This window comes from Chinchilla lanigera, unplaced genomic scaffold, assembly GCF_000276665.1.
Source record: "Chinchilla lanigera isolate Chin_1 unplaced genomic scaffold, ChiLan1.0 scaffold00100, whole genome shotgun sequence".
NCBI lineage: Eukaryota > Metazoa > Chordata > Mammalia > Rodentia > Chinchillidae > Chinchilla > Chinchilla lanigera.
Window position 1 is genome coordinate 7,289,477 of NW_004955501.1, and position 25,546 is coordinate 7,315,022.

Here is a 25,546-nt window from a genome sequence, read left to right on the forward strand (position 1 = left end):
TAATAGCTACATCATGGAAGCAACCCAAATGCCCATCAACTGAGGAATGGATTAAAAAGTTGTGGTACTTTTATATAATGGAGTATTACTCAGCTGTAAAGAAAGATAAACTCGAGGCTTTTATAGGTAAATGGACACAACTAGAGACCATATTTATAAGTGAAATAAATCAGACCCACATGTGTAAACACTGTATTGTCTCACTAGCGTAAGAACCTGAAAGAGTGAATAAAATCTAAAAGGTACAGTAGACATTGCGAAACAAAAGGAAACTTTTCAAAAGGAAAGAACAACTGGGATGAGGGAAAAGAGAAAAGAAAGAAGGGGAAAAATATCTATATATGTATACACAAGATAACTAACATAGTTGTGCTACTGCCTTTCTTGCTCTATTGAAAGGAGCAGTTAATGTTTAAACGTAGGATCAATCTTACATGTCTATATTTGTTTATCTGAGTATCCAATCTGAAGATATCAATATGTAATACAACAACCATTGTTAATTTCTAATCACCTTGTCTGAAATTCTGTATTGCTTGTATTGTTTTTGTGTTATTTTCTAAATGTATGTGTGTTTAATATGTTTTCATTCTTTTATCTTTAAAATAAAAAAATCACTTGGTTAATGCAAAGGCAAACTCTACTGCAGAGCAGTGGAAACATGGTCTTTTCATCAAGTTATGCTGGGTCAACTGAGTATCAACATGGAAAACCATGTATTTGGATTTCTGTCTCTACAGTCAAAAAAACCAAAATATCAGTTACATATTAATCTAGCTGTGAGAAATAAGTCATAAACTTTTAAATGAAAACAAGGGAATATCCTTGGGCATTAACAATAAAACTATGAACTTCTATTCATGAAAAGATGCCATTAGGAAAATAAAAAGGAAAACACAGAGATGAAGATATTTGTGATTCCAGTATCTATCAAAGATTGGTAATCAGTATATGTTAAAATTTAATTCATTAATTAAATTCCAGTAATCATTCAGAACAGAAGATAATTCAATGAGAAAAATGAGCAGAGCACTTGAACAGATACTAAATGGCAAAAAAAAACATGAGATGTTCAACATTGTCAGTCAGCTGAGAAATAAAAATAAAAACCACAGTATAGTAACTATACACACTCCTCAGAGTGCTTAAAATAAAAAGACATAAAATGCCAAGTTAGTACTTGTTATATTATGAAAAAAAATTCTTGGAGAAAGGACAGAGGCTGCATATTACTGGTAAAATATAATCATCAGATTGAACTGAATATTTTTGCCTATGCTCAGAATGTATAAAATGTCTGTGTTAATGAATTACCTATTGGGCAATCCACTCGGGTTCCCTTCTGTCTCTCTCTTGGAAAGAAGCTTTCTTTCCCCCAATAAACATATTGTGCTCTTTTAAAAAATGAACTATTTAAGGAAATAAGTATTTTCCTCAGAGAAAAGTCTACAATTCAAACCTTAAAAATTTGTTCTTATATTTACAGAATAGTAGAGGTACAAAAGTGTATAAAGATTTGCTCATTACAAATTCTTCTCTTATTAATGAGAAAAACCAAAGATCAGAGAGAGGAGGCAACTCCCAAAGAGAGACAGCATGTTACATCACCTCATGTTTGGCATTGGCATTAGTTCTCATCCAATATCTCTCTTTTTAAAATGCCTTTAAAGTTACACTGACCACGCTTTGTTGTATAATGCAATGTACCTGTAATAATCTGAACACTGAAAAATAAAATCAACTTGCAGGTCCGAGTGGTAGAGGCTATCAAGCGCTCTGCACCCACACACTTCTGAAGGTTCATTCTCAGCTCTCACGGGTTTAAGGTCACCCTGAGGACTCAGATTCAAAGCCAACACAGCCACATGACCTCTCCTGGCTCTGAAAGGTCTGAAAGTTTGGATGGGAGCAACAACCCCTCCTGACCCAGGACTTTTGAGCTGTCTTGGAAGCAGACTATTAAATTGTCTCCACCAATAACACAAATGGTAACAACAATAATAATGAAAATAGTAGCTGGAATTTTAATAGTATTTACTATGAGCGAGGCCCTGTTCATATATCCCTCATACTGTATGTTTTAACTCACTGAATCATCCTCATAATCCTAGTGACAAAGGATGAGATTAAGTAAAATTGGTCGCATTGTTTAGGGTTGCATGTTGAATAGGAGGTAGAGCTAGGATTGCAGTTTGGACTGTGCAGAGGTAGAGACACAGACTATGTATCATCTTGCTTCTCCTAATGCTGTACCAATCAGAGCGCTCCAGATCCTTAATTGCTCTTGAGTTGAAAATCATGGCAGAGGCTTTCAGCCAGGGCCTGACTTCTCAACTTACTGCAGGTCTTGTATGGAACCACAGTTCACATTTCATGACCACTGGGGCCTTAGACACTGAGTCAATCAGAGCAACAGATCATGGCAAATAGAGGGCAAACAATGAGCTGCTCTGTAGGAACACAAAAAGACAAGTTTTGCTTTTAGGTTTTTTTTTTTATTGTTTGGACAAAAAAAAGGGGGCTTGGGGGTCTATTAATAGTGAATTGACCTGGAACTCAAACCCTGCTTTGAAGGAGTTATAGGTCTACCCAAGTCACATTTGATGAATTTATTAAGGTTATGAAAAGACGTGCAATTACTTGGTTAAACAACCTACGGAAAAATTAGATCCTGAGGTTGATTTAGTAACCCAAGAACTGTGACATGACTACTGTGTTTTGGAAATACTGTCAACTATACTATAAGAATGCTGCTTTGTGTTCACCAGTTTCACTTTCATCTACTGATATTCACTTGTACTTGAGCACATGGAGGAGACTTTATCCGCCAGGCGCTGTGAACAGAGACCTGCTATGGCTCAGTGCACTTGCCTGGAATAGGTGCTAGTAAATGAAATATGAGGCAATTCAATTACAGAAATTCCCTCTGACAAGCTGACAGATTATTTTATTATCCAGTTATACATTTTAAGAGCTATCTACTAGATGTATTTTTTTATTCTGGTAACTATATTCATATGTACTTCTGCCTTTATTTTCTCCTATTTCTAACCATACATTTCTATGTAGGAATAACTATATCACCCTTCAAACTCTTAACTTCCATCCTTTTGAAGAATTTTCTCTTTTTGGACTGCCTAACTCTGACTGTACAAAAGTGTTGAGGGGTAGTGGTAGGTTAGGAAAACCTTTTGAAAAAAGAAACGAAAACTGCAGTTTACTTAGAAGTCTGATTTACATTCCTTTCTTTTTCTGGAACACAGCCACTGTAAATAAGTAAATAAATTTCTGCTAAGCAATGGAAGGGAAAGTTGGGATCAGATGTGTGTGAAGCAGATTACACCTGGATTCCATAAGCTTGCCATCTGTCCCAGTCAACCAGAACAACAGAGAAGATTTCTGAAAAACAAGTTGATAATGAATTGCAAATGTAACTCAGACTTCATCTTGTCTCAGTGTAGCTAAATATACCCCTTAAAATCTGCCCGGACTCTGAAAACAGAACACCCTTGTGTTGGTTACCTTTCTCTTATTGCTGAGACAAAATACCTGACACCCAAAATTGAGGAAGAAAAGGTTTATTTAGCTCACAGTTTGTAGAGATTTCAGTCTATAATCAGCTGGCTCCAAAGAAGGGTGGCATGGCAGGTGGGCAACCATTCATGGCAGCAGAAGACAGAAAAAGCAACAACAGCAAAAGAAGGGGAAGAGCAAGCCTCTTTTCCTCATTTATACTGTATGCAGGTTACTCTCCTTAGAGTGGGTGTAGCATTCAAGCCCTCTCCCTGCCCTCCTCTTGCACAGGCTCAGGATGTTTACAAAATTAGAACCCTGGCCCCCTGCTGAGTCACTTAGTTAAGCTTCTAAACTTCTCAAATTTACACAATTAATTAACCATCACAGCATCTTAGGCTATAAATATCCATACCCTAGGGTGTAGAACTGCTGAGTCACATAGTAAAGCTTCTAAACTTCTCAAGTTGACACAAGGCATCAACCATTGAATATAAGAGAAGCATATTTTGCGTATATACTACCCTAAATAAAAGTCTTTACTTGGCTGCTTGAACTAACACTTAAGATTCAATATTATAAAGAAAGTGTTTCAACAAAGCTAAGTGGTAAGGCATCTCCTTGAACCCCAAATACATGCGGGTGGAGACAAACTGCATGCTACATGACCTCCCCAGCATCAGCACCAGAGTCAGGTAAGGCAGAAGGAAATGATGAAATGGCTGAAGGACCAGCGAACAGGAGAACCTCAAAATAGCCAACAGGAGCTCCATGGAGATCGCAGCAGGCCAGCTTAGGAACAGCAGCTGAAGCCACATCCCAAAGAAGGGTGAATGCAAGACTGAAGATAACCCCCACAGCAGCAGGAGCAAACCAGCTCCATGCTGCCCAATAGAACTTTCTATTGGAATATGCTCTCCAGTTCTGCAAATAGCCACTGGCCATGTGGGACCACTGAGCACTCAAAATGTGGCAAATGTGACGAAGGAACTGAATTTGTAAGGGAATACTTAAAAGGAAAACTGAATTCATTCATTTCTGCATATCATCCCAATAGACTTATATTTTAAGAAAGATAAAATTGCAGATAAAACAGGGTTTGGACGAATTTTCTCCAGTGCATATCAATTCTATTTTCTTCCATAATTGAGCCTTACAGTGTTGGAAAGAAGATGATATCCTTTCCCACTTCTCATTGTAGTCCCATATGAAAAGCAAGACCAATACTATGGAAAGAGAGATGAGGACAAAGACACACAGAATGTAGCAAAGAAAGAAAGGCTAAAAGGGACAGATTTGGGGAGGGGGCTGTTTTTAGCTATTCTTAAGATAACAGTAAGAATTCTACACGAACCACAAAGTTTGGGAAAGGACAGGGACAGTGCTCAGGATCAGAGCGGGGCAGTGATTGGCAATGGCAACAATAACCAAGGCATCCTTTCCTTCCCAGCTCTGTTCACTCAGAGGAAGCTGGACATGGCAGCGGTCTGCACTGCTCACGTGGCCTAAACTGCTTCACACTTGGAGCAAATGGCTATGTTCCAACCACTTTACTCACTTCAAGGAGACTCCCGGGGCTCTTTTAAAATGGAAAAAGCATCACAAATAGAATTGCAGGTTAGGGGGCTGGGGATTTAGCTCAGTGGCAAAAGCGCCTGCCTGGCAAGCGCAAGATCATGAGTTCGGTTCCCGGTACCGGAGAAAAACCAAAAAAAAAAAAAGAATTGCAGGTTAGTAAAAAGCCTACCTAGCTCTCTTCTTTAGCTTGCTCCAACTGTCCCCCTCCAGTCTGTTTCCTGTAGCCCAGACTAGTGTCACTGTAAGATGACTCCTCTGGTAGATGTATTACTCTTTGCTCTTACTCCCTTTCCCATCTTTACTGCCATTGGAATTGGCCCATGACTTTCTTCAGCCAGGGTAACATGGGCAGTTGTGAAGAATTTCACATCTGAGGAGAAGCTTTAATCACCGTGCAGTTTGCCTGAGACCTGCTCTTTTTCTCTAGCATTAGATTGACCTCTTTTCTTCTGTGGAACAGGCTGTGTCCTGCAACTGGGAAAACCGTGGACCAGGACAGAACTGCAACCTGGAATAGAGATTCATTAAACATGCAGTCCTCAGGAACAGCTGAGCTATTTGTTATTGCAACAAAGTTGACTAATGCACCGTTTCCCTGCATAACGGATTTTGGCAGTTTCCCATCCTCCCAAAAATAAACCCATCATCTTTAGCATGGTTTACATCTCAACCTAACTGGCCTTTAATCAAATCTATCCTTGCTTTTTTGCCACAAACATACTTTGACTTCCAGCCAATCAGAAGACATTGAGCTTTCTCATGAGTATATATATATATATCCTTATGTTCAGCATCCTCAGGGTCTTCAAGAGTCAGAGAAATCCCAGGTCATTTGCAACTATTTTTAAATAACCAGTAATTTATTTATTTATTTGTTTGTTTGTTTGTTTGTTTATTTATTTATTTTTGGTACTAGGAATTTAGCTCAGGAGCTTGTGCTTCCAGTATATTTTTTAAATGAAAAATTACAAAAAGAAGTTTTAAAATGTGCAATATATTTGAAAGTTTTACATTACATAAATGCCTTCAACATATTCCTCCTCATCTGGGGATGACTTCAAACATGTACATTGGAGGGCCTCTATGAGGGGGAAGGTCTGTGCCAAATGGTTCCTGTAGCCAGCCACGGCTGTGCCCTCTTTCCCGAGCGACACCTTCCACCTTTGATCCCTCACACTGGACCCTTCCACCAGGACTGCACTTTGTTGAATTCTTCATCCTCACCAGGCATCACCCACTCTGAGAACATAGCTGATGCTCTCCAGCCCCACCCCAGAGGTCAGTCATCCCCTCCTCTGTACTCCAGATCCTGGTGTTGCACAATAACAGCACAGGAAGGTTTCTATATATGTGGCCGTCCTTAGAGCACGGAGACCAGAACTCACACATCTTCATGTCCTTCTTTCCAGAGAAGGCAGGGCAGGGGATAACGCTAAAGGTGTTAGATATCCCAATAAACTGGCTTTCTAGAGGAGCAGAAGAAACCCTAACTTGTAGCATTTATTGGTTTCTATCATGTAAATACCATGTCTGATTTCCAGGTACCAATGTGCTGTCACTGAACATTGAATTTACAAGACGGGGATGATAGTCTTGGGAGCTGGTGTGAGCTGACTCCGCACACTGAGATTTATGAGTAGCGGAGAGATGAGACTGAAGTTAGCTGCTGCCCAGGGCCGCACTGAGGTGGGCTGGGCTGAGGCTGGGTTGGCGTGGCAAGAAAGTAAATGCTGGGGATGCAGGAAGAAGGAAGGGCGTGGTCAGAGGCACAGAGAAAGTCGTCTTCAGCTCGGGTCCAGGTTTGGCTGCTTCCGAACTTCTGCTTGCTGACCTAGGAGAGCCCATTCCAGTTACCACTGCCACACAACAAAACACCCTAAAGCCCGGGGCCTTAAAATAATAATACTGAGTAATTTTGATCTTGAATCTATTTGTTCAGAGACTAACAGGGAAGCCTTGAATTCACTCTACAGAATCTTCTGGAGAGGCTCATGCGATGTGTCTCTCCCACAGCTGACCAGTTAGTGCTGGTTCTAGCTGGCAGCTTAGCTTGGCTGAAGACCAAGGCCCTGCCCCCTCAATGGATACTACTCCACACTGGCCTCTTGTTGTGCTACTCAGGCTTCCTCACTGCGTGAGAGCTGCACTCCAAGGATGATAATCTCAGGGAAACCAAGCAAAAGCCATGTCACCTCTTACGATCTAGATTCACAAGCCCCATAGCACCAATTTTGCCATTATCACAGGCTCTACCCAAACAAAAAGTGAAAGAACACAGACTCTCCTCTCAGTAAGAGTAGCATCAACATCACATTCAAAATGAACATGCAAAAGTGATACACTGTGATGGCCATCTTTGGAAAACACAATCTGCCACATGCCCCTGAGGATCATGGGAGTGTTTTACCTTATTCTCCCTTCCAAAGAAGCCTCTCTGCTCAGAAACCTAGGCCCTGTCCAGACTCACAGTCACATGTTTTCCTTGCCTGAGATGTTCCTTCAGTAAAATGTCTAGAAGAGTTCTTGGGAAGATGCACCCCAGTTTAACCTCCAGTGGAATGATTGGTCTCAGTTAAGGGTGTTAAGCCTTAAATTTAAGAAGCAGCTTATAACTGAAGAAACTCACAGTGAAATGTAGTAACTAGAGCTGGGTGTGATTTTAACAGAGGTAGACAGCTTGTCACAGAGTAAGAAAAGAGACAATCAACAGGAAACCCAGCAGCAACCATTCCAAGATAAGTGTGGATATGTCCAGCACTGCACTCTGAGGAACACCAGAGGCTTGTAATGCAGGAGAAATAGATTTTAATAAAATAGCCAGGCAAGTCACTGAATGAATAATTAAGCAAATAAGCCATAACATGGAGGATGAGGAGAGAAGAAATGTCTACAGTGGCCACCATGTGTTATCTAAAAATGTCCAGTTCTCAACATTTGTGAGACATGCAAAGTAACAGAAAAGTTTGACCCATAAACTGGAAAAAAGTAGAGAAGAAGTATTACCTGAGAAGGTCCAGATATTAGATTTAGCAAAGATTTGAAAGCAACCATTATAAATATGTTCAAAGAAATACAACACTTTTAAAAGTAAAGTATGATAAAATGTCACGTCAAATAGAGAATAAATAAAGAGAGAAATTACATTAAAAGCATCAAATGAAAAATTTGGAGATGGAAAGTATGGTCATGGAAATTTTTAAAATTGTATGACCTAAATATTTGTAGTTTAAATCAATTCAGGAAATGGCCTAGTAACCCAAGTCATATTTACCCTATGGATAGAAAAGTATTTAGCAATTGCTTATACAAACCAGCTGTGTCCAAAGCATTGCCCTTCAGTGAATATAATTATCCTAACTTTCCATTAACTGTTTATAAACTTTTGTAATCTAACCTATTATTAAGAAAGGGACTTCTTGTACTTGAATGCTATAAGTGACTGAATCCAGACGCGTTTACAGGATTGTAGAACAAAGATAAGTTCACAAACAGGCAAATATTAGCAGATGAAAATATAATTAGTATTAGATCAGTTCTTTTTTTAAACTTTTTTATTTTAAAGAGAATAAAAAATTTTTTAAAAACTAAAAATGGTACAGAATTTCAAAACAAGATGATAGCAAATCAACTATGGTTGTTTTATTGTATTTTGTTATCTTCAAAGTAGTTGTTCAGATTACCAGATATAGGCATGCAAAATTGAACCCAAAAAAATAAAACATTAATTGTTCAAGAAACCAAAAGAAATTAGTACTGCAATTATCTTAGGTATCTCGTGTGTATATATATATATTTTTTTTCCCCTTTCTTCTTTCTTTTCTCCTATCCCTCAGCCCAGTTGTTCCTTCTTTCTGAGCAGTTTCTTTCCCTTTGACATTATCTATTGTACCTTTCAGATTTTATTTACTCTTTCAGATTTCTTTTACACTAGTGAGACAATACAGTGTTTATACATGCAGGTCTGATTTATTTCACTTCTAAGTATGGTCTCTAGTTGCATCCATTTACCTATAAAAACCTCAAGTTTATCTTTCTTTATAGCTGAGTAATACTCCATTGTATAAAAAATACCACATCTTTTTATCCATTCCTCAGTTGATGGGCATTTGGGTTGTTTCCAAATTTTAGCTATGACAAATGGCACTGCTGTAAATATGGGTATACATATATTGCTGTGGTATGATGTTTTCAATCTTCTAGAAAAATACCCAAAGGGGAATAGTTGGGTTGAATGGGACCTCTAATTGTAACTTTCTGAGGAATCTCCACACTGATTTCCACAGTGGCTACACCAGTCTACACTCCTACCAACAGAAGGAGTTTTCCCCACAGCCCCTCCAGCATTTGTTATGGGTTGATTTCTTGATGGTAGCCATTCTTTCTGGGGTGAGATGGACTCTCAGTCTTGTTTTAATTTGCATTTCTTGAATGACCAAAGATGTTGAACATTTTTACATATATTTATTTGCCATTTGTATTTCTTCATCTGAAAAGTGTGTATTCATCTCAGATGCCCATTTTTGGATGGGTAAACCAATTCTTCTTTAAGCATCATAAATACCTTCCATTGTTGAACCCCTATACCTTGATTAATGAAATTGTATCAGTTCTAATTTTTTAAATTATTTTTTATTCTCTTTAATTGTTTGATCAATCTTGCATTCTTACATCTGGTAATTTGAGCAACTTTGTTGAAGATAACAATATGTAATATAACAACCATTGTTAACTTCCTATCACCTTGTTTTGAAATTCTGTGTCTTTTTATTGTTTTGTGTTGTTTTTGTTTTTGTTGTTATTTTGTTTTCTTTTCTCTTTAAAATAAAAAAATCTTCAGCCACTACAACTAAAGAAGAATACCTGCCAATTATTCATAAATGTTTCCAATTAAAAGAAAATATTACTGAAAAAACAGAAAAATGCAGAGACAATTTATCATCCTCAATCTAATTTTTCTAGGAGTGTCTTCCCAAGATTACTCATAGTACTTCTGTACCTGTCTCTGTTATTTTTTCCACTTTGACTTTGACAGTAGAAATTTCATTATCAGATAAGACCATTTTGATTTAGACACAAGCAAGGTAATTACTAAAACCATAATAAGGTGGTTATTTGGGGTCAGGATGATGATGAATCCTCAGCTTGTATTGGCTGACTAGTTAAAAACCATGGCAATGAGCACTGGTCTAAAGCTTTTTTATAGTTGAGAAGTTTGTGCTGCTTTAAGTTTTGTCTGAGTCACATATTTTTGTAACAGTAAAACATTACAACAATATTGCGTGATGTCCCTATAATTCTTCCTGCAATAGTAGGAGCAATTTGTAAAAAAGAAGTCCATAAAACTGGCGCAACTGACACACAGACTCCATGCTTTACTCTCTCTCAGTGGATTCTGTTGTTGCCCTGTCCTAGCAGATATCCCTCTGAGTCCGCCCGCCGGCGCAGATGCCTTCTCAAAAGGAACAGGGTATGTTGGTTTGTGTAATCCCTAAAACTTAAATGATGAACACGATATAACATCTTCTTGAAGTACCATCTGAAGTCATGAAGACATTATATATTTGCATCTATTTTAGATATCCATAATAAGTTTTAAAATTGTGAAGAGAGATGTAGGTATATAACAGAAATTCAATCCAAAGCCCAACACTGATGTCCTCAAACTAGAGAGCAGAACCACACAGGAGCAAGATTTTCACAAACGGGAAGAAGCCTACCATCATTGTATTGTTGCATTTATACCCTAAGGGCTACTGTACAAACTTCGAATAACAGTAAATGCTGTAGGAAGCCAAATTTAAAGAGCCTCATTCCTTTGAATATTCCTGTGTGTTCCTGAATTTTTACTTTATGTCCAGTTTGGTTTTCTTTTTTACTTTTTCCTGGGGGGGGGATTAGGGAAGAACATATGAAAAATAACAGGTGAATTAGAAAAGACCTCCAGGTCAGAAATGAACTAACAAGTGGGGGAAAATCCACTGAAGAAGCTAGAAACAAGCACAAAACTGAAGGGGCAAGATTCACGGGAACTGCCACAGCCCAGCCTCATCCTAGCAGTGTTCTCTCCCACTTGGGAGGCACCCGAAAAAGAACAGAAGCAATGACCTCAGAGAAGTCCCACGCCGTGTCCTCTGCTGTGGCTCACTCTCCCTTAACCAGAGAAAAGATGATTTTCTACTTTATCTTCTGTGGAAAATTGAAGTGGACACATCTTTCACACTGCCCATCTTTGGAAGCTTAGAGCTGCTTGTGTTGATTTGCATACAATAATTATTTACTTAATTAACAAGCTCTCAGCTAGACTGTCCTTTCAACCCTTAACAAGCTGAAAATTGTTCTTCAAAGTAAAGAAGTATTCCCCAAATAGGATCCACTGCTTACAAAAGGACTTAGTGTCATTTTCTACACGGCTTCTGCAGCAATGTTTACACTGATTCCATGACAGAGTAGAGAAATTCCTTTGGTACAAGAGCTGGAGAAACTGAGGAATCTCAGATGTATCTATCACTGAAAACCCAGAAGCTTTAAGTTTAGGCTGTCCATAAAGCCAATATCTTTAATAAAATTCTTAAAAATGGCAAGAAGAAAAAAACGCAGAGATGCATATTCCCCCACAGAGTTGGTATTAACCTGAAAATAAAGCACAGTATTTGGGGTTACAAATGCTCTATTTCATAGGTTAACAGAAGCATATCAAAATTTAATGCTTCTGCCACATTAATAACTTTCCCCTGTGGCTCAGGAACTAAAAATCCAAACCAACCAATTAATGTATGAATAAAGAGAATTTTTGAAATGAATTTAATGGAATATAGCAAGTTCCAAATCCAAAAGGCCTCCTTTTACTCTGACCCAAAATGACTCAAATGTCAAGAGGATAAAGACAGTGGATGTAGTAAGCAAAAAAGTTTTAAAAGGAAATGAATTGTTCTCTCGGGGCGGAAGAAGTAGAAACCCCTTGTGGGCCCACCCACTGCTTGCTGCCCACTCACCAAATGTCCGATTTTGTGTCACAGCCTTGGTGTTTGAGAGCTTCAGGACTCATATAATGGGGAGTTCCGGTTAAAGTTGTGGCCAGGTCACAGGATCCCATTAGGAGTCGAGAAACTCCAAAATCCCCTTGAAATAATAATTAACCTTTATGAATACTCCCAAATAAAAAATTCGGCACTGGTAATTAGTGGGTGAATAAGTGCCTAATTTGATTATTTCATTATGCAATGCATCATATCATCTTAAGGGGGAGGAAACGTGATACTTTAAATTATATGACGCTTTTAAAAACACAAGCTTTATAGAAAAAGAAGACTTTGAACCAGGGGAGGGAATTTATATGTAATTTAAAATTCTTTACTTACAGAATTGAGAACTAGGTAATTTGATATAAAAAAGTATTTCAAGTCTGAATGACACAGATGGAGTGATTCTGGAAGGACTGAATATGATATACAATTTTATCTGATGGGGAAGATTTTGTTCTTAATTTACAATAAAATAAAAATTTGTTTAAAAGACCTGAAACCATTAAGAGCATAACTAAAACAAAGTGAGTCCATTGGTTTCTCCATCCCTGCCTAATTCCTGGCGTATTTTAAGTCCTTCACTCCCTAGGAACATCTACCTAATTCTTAGAGAATCCGGTAACCACATGAGTAGAGGTACAGTTCTGAAGAAACAAAAGCTAATAAAGCCATTATACCAACATTTTAATTATCTATAAAAATGCTTATAGCTTGTAATAAAAAAGTGAGAAACCTACAATAATTAATCAAGTCAGTAAAACAAAAACAAAAACATCTAACAATTTTCAAAGTGTCTGATATGGAACAGCAACTCAAAGTATATTTGTTAATCAAGCAAGTATATTATAAATGCTCTATGTCTCCACTTATATCAGATGATCAGTAACAAGACAATTGGGTTTTGTTCGGCCCATCCAGATAAGAATAAAACTTTGAAAATTTAAAAATAATTATTACTCTAAAATTTCCATATCCCATGTACTTCAATTTGATATATATTTGGAATATACTGTCCCATGTTTTTGGAGTATACATCTTTTAAAAATCTTACTGATTTTTGGGCTGGGAATATAACTTAATGGCACAAGCGCCTGCCTAGCAAGCACAAGGTTCTGAGTTCAATTCCTGGTACCAAAAAATAAAATAAAATAAAATAAGAATAAAAATCTCACCAATTTTAAGTAGATTATTTTTCAGAAATATATTCTTGGATTTCAAGTCTCGATGAAGTATCCTCCTATAAACAGCAAGAAAAGAATATACAATTTCATGCAAGACATAAAATTTTTAAACTCAAATTTAAATCATATACCAGATATGATATGTGAAGTAGTTCCTACAAGTATAGCTTTCAGTGTCTAAAAACTACAAAGTCATAAATATTTTCTAGTTTCCCTAGGGAAATAAGAGCTTTTTAAAAATAAGTTTTTAAAAAGAGGAGCATATGTAGTTGGGGAAAAGGTGATATGCTTTAACTGTCACGATAGGCTGGATTATATTGTTTTTATAACTTGACTTCTATAGTACTATATCCAGTAACCATGCCCTCAGCTGAGAGACAAATTATCATAAAGTTTTCTAATATCTTATTCCCCAAATACTTAGGATTTGTATATTTGTGAAAATAATATAATGATGATAACGTAATAAGTAACATTTATTGAGTTTTACCAAGCCCACAGTATAAATTATGTCAGTTAAGACTTTCTTTTCAGGAATTATGGAGAACTACATTATATGAAAATCACTACCTAAAATTGAAAAAAAAAAAAAAAACTACAAATGTTGAATAAAGTATATAAAGATCTTTACATAGACTTAGCTAAGATCATAAGAAAATGAAGTAAATCCCCTGAATATTATAGAAAAAGAAACTGAAAACCAGTGTGGGAGCCTGTGCAGATCTCTCCCTGGCTTAGGACTATGCTGTGCTCTGTAGCCTATAGGGCTGTCTTTAATGGCTACACAGAACAAGAGCTCAAACCTTGCGCTCAGGTAGTGCCGAGAGGTGGAACCAATATACATACATAAATTTATGAACCTACATGTAGTCCACACTTCAAGTGAAAGGATACCCTAGGAAATATCCCCTCACAAGTACAGAAAGTGACAAGGAAGTTTATCCCTATAAGTCTGAACTTTGAGTGAAAAAAAAATCTCCTTTCATGCTTCATAACCATGTCTCCCCTCTCAGAGTTAAGATTCAAATATTCAGTAGCTATACGGCCTCAGAGATCACATGCTAATAAATTAACATAAAATTTGGTGCTCAGTTGCTAAAGTCTCGGGGGACTGGACAGGCACAAATGTAAACTAAGAATCAGCAGTTCAATAGACAATGAATTCAGACCCCTGAGTATTTCAGACAATCAAATAAGATGAATACAAACTGCAAAATAAGTATATTTTAAATGATTAAAATTATAAAAGACATAATAGAAAATGTGAGAAACACCAGAAAAAAATGCTAATTTAAGAAAGTATCAAAATAACTTCTAGGGAGAAATAAGATTATTGAAATTAGAAAGTCATGATTAGATTATGCTCCTTGCTGTTTACTCAGTTAAATATTTTTGGCCACACCGAAAGCTGCACAATGATTTTGTGTTGGTTTGGGGCATATTTTTGCAAGGGGAACAATATAATACAGGACACATATATTATAAGATTATTTATAATAGTCACCCAAAGAACGATATACAAAAGAGTACAGGAAATTTGTCCACACATTAAGACCAATAAAACCACCTGAGGGCCTGGATCCCACGATAATGTCCTGCATAAGTCCAGCTTAAGACTTAGAGCTCATAACAATGCCTCCCACTAGTCCAACTGGAGGCCCAGAGCCCATAACAATAGCTCATGCAGGCCTGTTTCAGGGATATGCGCTATGAAGGCCCAGAGGTCAGTGGTGGAATCTAGGAAGTCCATGCCAGCAGGATGAAGGATCTGTGTTAGCAGGCTGAGGGATCTGCACTGGAGCCAGAAAGAGATGCTCAGAAGAACCAGAGCTCCCCTAAAAGGTACCACAGCCATCCTCAGCAACACTGAGGTTCTGCGCTCCCCCAATGATCAAGATGGGCGAGTTCCCATCAGGGAAGCCAACACAGAAAGCTTCTCAGGAGACCAGCAGCGTACCATCTTCCCCTCTGGAGCCAGGAAGCGATGCTCAAAGTGAGGACCAGAGCTCCCCCAAAGTGAACTAAAGCCATTCTCAGTGCCAACAAGGTCCCAAGCTCCTCAGAGGATGAAAACAACCAAGTTCATCAGGAAAGCCAGCATGACAAGCTCCTCCAAAACAACCAACAGCTCCTTACAACTTCCACCAACTCCAACAGCCTTTCTTCACTCCCAACAGCCTCATTCTTCTTCAGTTTTTTCTCTTATGCTGCTGGTAACAATCCCTGGGTGGGCCTCCCACACTCAGCACCACGCTTACTCAGTTCAGCTGAGGGTTATAAGCTGACCACCAGTTATCAATCCACTACAGATGTTCATAGCTGCTTTATTTGTAACTGCCAAAACTTGGAAGCAACCACGATTTTTGGTAGGTGAATGGCACCGATAAAGCTGTGGTACATTACACAATGGAATATCATCCATGGCAAAAAGAACTGAGTTATCAAGCTATGAAAAGACATTGAGGAAGCTAAAATGCATGCTACTAAGTAAAAAAAGCCAGGGCAGTCTAAAAAGTCTACATATTGCATAATTCCAACAATATGAGGCTCAGAAAAAGGCAAAACCATGGAGATAGTTAAAAAAAAAAAAAAAAGATTGGTAGTTTCCAGAGGTTGGGGCAAATAAAAATGGATTGGTTTAGCAACAGAAGAGTTTTAGGGCCAAGAAACTGCTCCATATGCTACTATGATGATAGGTACGTGCCACTGTACATTTTTCCAAACCCAGGAATGTACATCATGTAAAAGTTGACCTTAATGTAAACCATGGGTGTTGGGTGACAGCAGTGTATAAATGTAGATTTGTCACTTGTAATAAATGTGCCACTCCAGTAGGGAATGTTGACAAAGGGGAGGTAAGTCATGGGGGCAGGGTGCTTGTGGGAAGGCTCTACTCAGTTTTTCTGTGAGACAAAAAGTACTCTAAAAATTCAAATCTATTTTTTAACTTTAAGTGGAGTTTTTGATATATTTGCAAATCTTGTAAGAAAAAAATTTGAATTTCAAGGTGCATAAAGGTGGAAGGGTCTTGGTAAAAAATAAATAAATAAAAGCTTGAGCAGACAGCCCTGCAGGGCGATTCAAACAGCAAGGCAAACTAGAAATAGAACAACACCCACAAAATCCTGAAATCTAGCTTTCAACTACCTCGTTCCCCAACTGGCTCTCAGTGATCTGCCCCTACCATAACAACTAGTCATAGGAAGGATAGTATTATCTGATATCTCTGAAAATTTCACATGTATTATTGAGCATTAGTATAATGTTCAGAAAATAGTTGACAGAGTGGAGAATTTCATAAGAGAACTATATTATATACACATCTTCAAAGGAAATAAATGGAAAATTTGAAACTACAGCAAATATTTTATTAAAATGAGAGTTGCAGACAGGTTTACAGGAGATTAAAGAAGAGAGAACTTAGAAACCATGATGGCTGGTGAAGAATTTTGACTAAAATTCAAAAAGAAAACCTTAAAAATATAAAAAAGAGTATAATAGATATCCGCCACACCATTTTAAATTCCAACATATGTATGAATACCAATGTCTGGTCTGTATTATCTTTTCCTCTTTTACACAGTTTTTTACTCACAGTGGCTACTCAATAAATGTATGTTGGTTTTAAAATACTAGCCTTGGCACAAAAATGAATCAACCAATGGGTCAAAAAAGAAATTGAGTATGAAAATCTAAAATTCCTGGGAGTTAACTACAATGCCTGTAACATCACCAGAACCTCTGGACACTATGAAAGCAGTCGTAAGAGGAAAATTCATAGCAAACAATGTTTGTATTAGGGAAAAAGCTCAAATAAATAACTTTATGAGAAATATAAGATATATGAGAAACAACAAAAATCCAGGTTCAAACCAAAACGAAGGGGGAAAATTGTAAAGATTAGAGCAGAAATCAGTGAAACTGATACCATAAAAATACCAAGAATCAATGAATCAAATACCTGTTTTTAAAGAGAAAAAAATAACAAAATAATAACAACAAAGATAAAACCAAAACAACACAGAAACAATAAAAATGATACAGAATTTCAAAACAAGACAATAGGAAATCAACAATGGTTGTTACACTACATATTATTATTTTCAGCGAAGTTGCTCAGATTACCAGATGTAAGAATGCAAGATTGATCAAACAAAGAGAATAAAAAATAATGTAAAAAACATTAGAAATAATGCAGAGCTTCACTAAACAAGATGGTAGGAATTAACAATGATTGTTATGTTGCATATAGTTGTCTTCAAATTAGTTGTTTGGATTACCAGAGCTGGCTTTTGAAAGAATAAGCAAAACAGATAAGCCCTTAGCCAAACTTACCAAGAGAAAGAGAGAAAAAACTTACATCAATGCAGTCGGAATAAAAAAGGAAAAATAACAACAGACACTCCATCCCTTTCTCTTCTTCAATAGTCCCTAAATGATAACTTTCAAAAAGGTAAAATCATGGATGTCATAAAAATATAAAGTGAACACACGTCAAGAATTTAATTCAGCCCACTAGTTAAGGAGAGATCTCATTAAGGTGCAAAACTGAGTTGCAGCTGTAGAGAAGGGGTGAAGAGAGGGAGGCCAGGAGGGCGGGGAGGAGGGTACAGGGGAATTAAGGTGTGCCATGCATGTGCACTAACGACACACTGAAGGTGAGCATTATGTACTATAACATGTACTGATAAAAGCATAACACATTCTTAGCCCGCAGCACCATGTATTTCAGAATAAGGCATGCAGTGTGTTAGGGAGCAGTTATAAGCATTGGCTGGCACTACAGGAATGGAATAAGAAGGTCTATGCAGCAGGTCAGACATCAAGCTATTTTAGTAAATACTTTTATAAATTTAAGTTTATTGACTTTGTGGTACAGTAAACAAAAATGGTTCCAGCCAAAAGTCTTGTCATATACTTGGTTAATATCCATTCCTTTAAAGTACATACAAATCAATCCAAGAAATAATGAACAAGCAGTGCAGGTGGTTTATATAAAGTCTTTCTTCTAAAAACCTCAAAGCAAGTCTTATCACTGATCACTCATGGTGCCCCACACCACATTCATACAAGTACAAACCTTCCTTTAGCTGTTTCATGATGCCTTCGGGACCTGGTTAAGACTGGATGACAGCTCGTGGCCAGCTCTGTCCTGGAGCTCCTATCTCAGCCCCCTCCATCAAGCCATCCTCACCCAGCTTCAACAGCATGTGCAGTGGAACAGCTGAGGGTAATCTCCACTAAGCCCCTTATCCTAGTTTCTGCAACCCTGACCCCCTTCCTGCAGGTCGTCCTTCATCTGGCAGGGTCTCCAGGTAGTTTTCCAGCTCTCCTCACCCAAAGTGCCAGCACCATCAGTGACTGCTTGGTGATGCACAGTCTGGTTCACCCTGATCCTGGTCTCTGCCCTGTGGCCCCATCTTGGCCTCTGAAGCACCTGACTGATTTTCCCATCGGTGTTATCATGATGAGCTCTCTATGTAAATGAGGAGTTGGTCAGGTCCGTGTCCAGCTTTTGGTGAGGCCAACACATCAGCATGTTCACTGGAGTAGGAGTGCCATGAGAAAGATGGCCTCGGGGCATCCTCGAGATCTGGAAACCAAGAGAAAGTGTCCCCAGAAACACCACAGACCTACCTCTATGCTAACCAGAACTCGCTGTTCCATGTCCATGCCCGGGGTAGGGTGCACCCTACACAGTAAGTTGCACTGACATGGATTCCCAAAGAAGTTCTCTTACTACCTTACAGTGGATTTTTCATGCCACCTTTCACAAGCATCTGCATGCGCTCTAACACAGCCCCTCACCAAGCTGGCTAGGAGATGGGTGGATGGCGAAGCAGGAGGGAGCCACTTGGGGAAAGGGCCGAGCCTGTGGTCTCCCCGTGTGAAAGCACTGCGGCCTGCATGACTTCAAGAGCAGCAGCAGATGAGTTCCCCACAGAGAGGCCGCTCCGCCCTTCATTGGAGAAGCCAGGCTCACGAACCCCCGACCTCTTCAACAGGAGCTTTGTGCAACATTCACAGGATAGCTTTCAGGGAGCTGTGAAATTCGCAGCTTTTAACAGCATTATTTACATGTCTGTGCCATGTGCTGTAGATTTAGAATATTTCAAACCTATACTTAAACCGCATTAGATAAATTCAGTAAGACTGCAAATGAGTGAGCAAAATCTTCATTTCTTCTGTAACCTCATTCTTCTTAGTCTTTCTAGGGCTGTCTTTTTCTCCTCTGCCATTATACTTCACTAGTCTGGGTTCCCCAAGGAAGCAAAAGCACGCTATGATGTATTACTCAGAACTGGCTCATGCAGTTATGCAGACTGAGAAGCCCCACAACCTGCCGTGTGCAAGCTGGAGGCCCAGGAAAGCCAGTGGTGCAGTTCAGTCTGGGTCTGAAGGTCTGAGAAGCAGGAGAACCAGTATGTCAGTTCCTGCCCATGATCAAGAGAAGAGATAGGACGGCCCCATTCAAATAGTGAGGCAGGAAAAAGGGGCAAATTCCTTCTTCCTCCACTTCTGTCCTGTTCAGACATCTGTAAACTGGATGACCCCACCCACACCAACGAAGGTACTGCTTTATTGAATCCACTGACACAACACTAGCTCACCCAGAAACACCCCCACAGACTCACCCAGAAGCCCATGCAGGGTTAACTATTACATGAATAGTTAACTATTCATGTTAAAAATAGTTAAAATTAACTATTACATGAATTAAACTATCTTGTGAGGTGTTTGTAACAGAGGAGCCAAATCTAACCTCTCCATGTGATTGACATATATTTTCAAAATAATCTTTAATGTATACTGTTTAGACTGTTTAGATGTGAAAAAAGCTGGACTAATGCTTTGTAATGCACATAGACTTATTTTTTGCTGTTGGTTACTCAAATTCAAAGCAGAATGAAACGTTGTGCAGGGGCTGTATGCCACGGACCGTGACCCTGTCTTCCTCTGCACATGAGTGGACGGCATGACTGTGAAGTCTCAGTAAAGCTTAGCAGCTGTGGAACGCTGCCTGAATTCACTCTTGCTTTGCCCCTGGCATGAGACAAGCAAATTCAAGCTAGGAACTCCTCTTCCTTTTGGGTACCAAATGAGAAGGAGCAGAATTGCTGCTAACCCCACAGACACAATGCAACACAAGAAGCAGCAGCATTGGGGTTCCACTGACACAGCATGGCTTCTTTCAGTAGGAAGGAGTTGTAGTGCTGCATTCTCAAGGTAGCTGTAAGTGGACTGAATATTCTTGACTTTTAACATCATTATTTAAAAGTATTTAGGGCCAGGGATATAGCTCAGCAGCACAGTGCCTGCCTGGCAAGCACAAGGTCCTGAGTTCAATTCCTGGTACCAAAAAAATAAAAAAAATCTTAAAAGTGTGCATAGTGCATGTTTTAAAAAATCATTCTTGTAAATTTAAACTGATTTAAAAACAGGTAATTTTATATTTTAAAGGAAACATATCCTAGACCTATATTAAATATTGAAAATTAAGAGGAAGGAAAAGTAGATTAGATATTTACAACCAGGAAAAATGTACAGCTTGACTCTATTTAAATGTAATTCTGGAGAATGGGTTAAAATGAGACATGTGCCTTTTCCACCCCACTCAAAACTCAAAAACATAAAAAAATTCAAGAGGAAATTCATAATTGTGCTAGAAAACAAGTTATATATGCTCAAGAATTTTTGAAAAATGCCTGAAAGAATACAAAAAGACGAATGCAAACCCTAAAATGGGTATAGAAGAACCTGCTTCTGCATCCCCCACTCACGGCAGCCATCAGCTCAGCGGGGCGCCCGCTCAGCTCTCCCCGCTTCTCCACCTCACTGCCCACACATCGGCTTCTGCATGTTGAGAGCATCTCTGAGATGTCTACTTACATACGCCAGTCTTTGTTCACGGATGCTGGCACTGGCCCTGATGCTTCCCCAGGATCTACAGCCTCGCTTCTAACTTCCTCACCATCTTCTTCTTTGTGCCCCTCGTTCTCTTTCCGTGTGCCACCGATCATAGTCACAGGTAAACTCAGCACCAGTGTCTTAACCCTGTCTGTCTCACCCTGTCTCTCACTCACCCAGGCACAGAGCTACAGGCTCATTTTTGCCCTTCTTCTACCATGTCTCACACACCCACTTCATTTCAAGTCCAGTCCTTTGAACTTTCCAGGTTCATTCTGAGTCTTCCCACACCCTGCCTACTCTGCCACCGTAGTTCAGGTCTCATCACCTCCTGCATGGATACTGTAAAAGGTTTTTGATGAATAGCTGAAGTTCCCTTCTCTCCTTTCTGCAATTTATCATCTCATCTTCTAGAAGTAATCTCCAATCACATAGCTCCACTCAAAAGGCCCCTGTGACATTCAGTGTCTATGTCACCAAATAAAGCCCTCTTTCTATCAACTGCCTTTGCTCTAACTTATTTATTCATACAACTCGAGAGTTGTCCCAATTGAACAGCTCACCATCACTCTAAAAGTCCCCTTTTCCCAGACCTCTGTGTCGTTTCTCTAAACATTTCCATTCTCTAAACATGGGAAAACTTGACCAGTTTTTCATCATAGTCAAGCGCTCACCTAGGGCCAAATGCCATGTCTTCTATGAAGCCTTCCTTGATTATCTCAAGTGGAGTTATCTCTTCTCTGATCTCCTATAAAGCCTAAGCCATACTTTTCTTGAGACTCTTATCACTTTATTTTTACTGTATAACTTTCATGAAAGTGGATAAATCTTAAACATGATAAATTGGCAAACATATACCCCCCTTATAATCTTCCACCCAGGTCTAAATGTAGAATATTACCAGTGTTTGAGAAGGTTTCTTTCATATCCCTTTTGGTCAAAACTCCTCTCCAGGAATAATCTCTATTTTAACTCACCCTAGACTAGTTTTCAGCTTCACATAAACAATCTATAGTAGATTGATAACTGTGGTCAACTTATAACCCCCAGGTGAACTGAGTAAGCACGGTGCTGGGTGTAGGACACCCCCCTGAGGACTGGTGACAGCAGCATAAGATGCAGACCTGGAGAAGAAGGAAGAAAGGCTTTTGGGAACTGAAGAGGCTATTGGGAGCAGAAAGAGGCTGTTGGAGCTGGTAGAAGCTGTAAGGAGCTGTTGGTTGTTTTGGAGGAGCTTGTCATGCTGGCTTTCCTGATGAACTTGGCTGTTTTCATCCTCTGAGGAGCTCGGGACCTCGTTGGCACTGAGAATGGCTTTGGTTCACTTTGGGGGAGCTCTGATCCTCACTTTGAGCATCGCTTCCTGGCTCTGGAGGGAAATAAGGTACACAGCTCAGTCTCCTGAAGAAGCTTGCTGCATTGGCTTTCCTGATAGGAACGCAGCTGTCTTCACCACTGGAGGAGCTTGGGACCTCACTGTTGCTGAGGATGGCTGTGGTACTTTCCAGGGGAGCTCTGGTTCTTACTTTGCATATTGCTTCCTGGCTCCAGCGTAGATCCCTTAGCCTGCTAGCACAGATCCTTCATCCTGCTGGCACAGACTTCCTCGATTCCACCACTGACCTTTGGGCCTTCACAGCACAGATCCATGAAACAGGCCGGCATGAGATGTTGTTATGAGCTCTAGGTCTTAAGCTGGACTCATACAGGACATTATTGCAGGATCCAGGCCCTCAGCTGGATTCTTGGTCTATAGTGTGTGGACAGATTTCCTGCATTCTCTTGTATATGATTCTTTGGGTGACTATTATAAATAATCATATAAAATATGTGTCCTGTATTATATTGTTTCTCCTTGCAAAAATACCCCCAAACCAACACACAGTCATACAACAGTATGCACTCCTTTGGATGAGGCTTCCTTCTTCCAACATTGTATATCCAGGGGATTCAGCCAAATCGTGCATACCAGTTGTATGTTCTCATCTCGTTACAGGCGAACACTGTGCTCCACTGTGTGACTAGCTCACATTTAACTTTTCTGCAGTAGTTGAAGACTAGATAGTGTATTGACTAGTCCAAGTAAGGCTAATACAGACATTTCTGTGCAACTGTTGTTGGACATCAGCATGCATTTCCACTCTTAGTAATAAAATTATTGGGTCACTGTGTATCTGTATGTTTAGCTTAGGGAGTGCTATTAAATATTTTTCCAAAGAGATTACAAAAATATGCATACATCTATGAACAATGTAATAAAATTCCAATTGCTTTCCATTCTTATTTTCAGAGATTCTTTAACCTGTCTGATAGCTATTCTTTCATTTCTATGTTGAATTATAATCATGGACATTACATAGAATTTAATCATCTATAGACTTTCTAAATCTATGACATCTCAATGCATATTCCACAGAGGTCTATGAAGTAAACAGGGAAAGCCCTATTTTTATGGTTAAGAAAACAAAGACTCAGAAGAGTTGAACAGCTTATCCAAGGAAGTGGAGATACTGAATTTTATGCATTCACTATGTTTATAGCTATATAAGTATGAGTTATCTCTGCTAGTTTACTAATAATTCTCTGAGGTTAGTACTTATTTTTTGATCTACCAATATTTAGTGAATAAACAAATGAATATAAATATAAAATTGATATTTCTTATCTCTATATAAAAATTTTACAATAATTGATTATAATAACAAAGAATAAGAGGTACCATCATTTGTTATCTGAATCATGAAGGATGGTATTTCAGATCCACAAATCTACAAAGATCCAAATATTTAGCACCATTTAATGATTTTCTTTGAATATTAAAGGATTTTTTAAAATCAAAATCCTCCTTTTGAGGTTCATTTTAAATTTATTTATTTTAACAATCACTAAGTAATCTCAAAAGCATCAAAAATATTTCAGAAACTAGATTTCAGTTTTATATTTTGTGTACATAATACCATAGTTGACAACTTTATACATTTTTGAGTTGTTTTCCTTCTCTAATAAGCTCACAGTACTTCAGAAAGTAGTAAATACAATGAAATAAATACCAACATAACTTTATGTATAGGAAAGCCTTACAATCAGTAACTTTGGGTAATTTATTAAAAGATTATTTGATATTCCTTCATCACTATCTGTTATGATAGGTTGACCTCATTCCAAAGATCATTATGAATTGTCAATTAACCAGTAGTTATCTGTATCATCGAACAAGTGTCTCAGAACCCACATGGTGAATTTCCAGATAATCTGATTACTTTTTATGATCAGAAACCACAGATGGCACATTTAAGTGATGTGATAGCCACAGACAGACAAACATTGCTGTATCCTATAAATTATCACTTTTGTTCCAGAAGAATATCACCACATGTAATGCCCATTCTCAAGATAAGAGCTACCTCCTTTGTCTGTGAATGTTCACCATTTCAAACGTATTCATATCATTTTACAGGTCAATAAAACATTTATCTTCTAAAGCATCTTATTTTTGACCCATAGAAAAATCATAAAAAGCTTTAAAATACATTGTTGAGGCAGAGGTTACAAACAAAAATTATATAAAACTGAAATTCATAAAACATATGTTGACCTTCTTTTGACATCAAAATTTTTTGTCTGAAAATTTATCTGTATGATGCCAAAGAATATCTTCCACCTCAATTATTTGGCTCATCTTGGGATGTGAACCCAGCTCACCGTGCACTGACACATTCCCAGGTGACCACACAGCTCCTCTGTAGCATACTCAGATATTTACAGTATAATTAAGGCTGCTATAAGATACAATAAATTAATCATCTGCTAAAGTGATTAGAAAATCATTGTACCTCAGATGAGATGATCAGATACAAGGGATTACACTCAATACAAATTTCTGTTATATTCAGAGGCAATTTGACTTCTAGAACAACAAAAAAATTATGCAAGTAAATCCTCAAGAAAAAAAAAAAGTAGATGTATAACTATAGCTATTTACCTGTCAAATTTGTTTGATTTCAAATTGACCAAAAAAATCATTTTTCAAATTCGGATATGACTGTTAAAAACATGCCCTGTCCCAAATAGCAAATGAACATACCTTTCATGCATGTAGTCAACTCCTAGCAACAGCTGGATAAACCATTCTATTATTTGATTTTCTGTAAAGATTTTCCCAGCTCCTTTATATTCCTGAATCTTATAGTCCAGATCACGGCCCTGAAATGAGATAACATAATCTTTCATATTGTATTCAATTAAGGTTTTAAAATCAAGCTCTTTTAATAGTAGTTAATACATAGTAGTCATTGTTTATCCTAAGAAAGTGAAAGTGAGCATTATTACTACTCTGTAATTGTC

General features: G+C 38.3%; 1 protein-coding gene across 5 annotated transcripts in view; it reads right to left on the reverse strand.

Moving 5' to 3' along the window:
* Positions 1–25,546, reverse strand: part of Nek11 (NIMA-related kinase 11) — a 267,222-nt gene that overhangs the window by 181,619 nt on the left and 60,057 nt on the right. For all 5 annotated transcript variants that reach the window (XM_013505736.1, XM_005406856.2, XM_005406853.2 and 2 more), the window contains 3 exons: positions 25,287–25,405; positions 13,286–13,350; positions 12,084–12,210 (listed from right to left, as the gene is read on the reverse strand). In XM_013505736.1, coding sequence (XP_013361190.1) covers positions 12,084–12,210; positions 13,286–13,350; positions 25,287–25,405 — 311 coding nt within the window. The remainder of the gene's footprint in view (positions 1–12,083; positions 12,211–13,285; positions 13,351–25,286; positions 25,406–25,546) is intronic.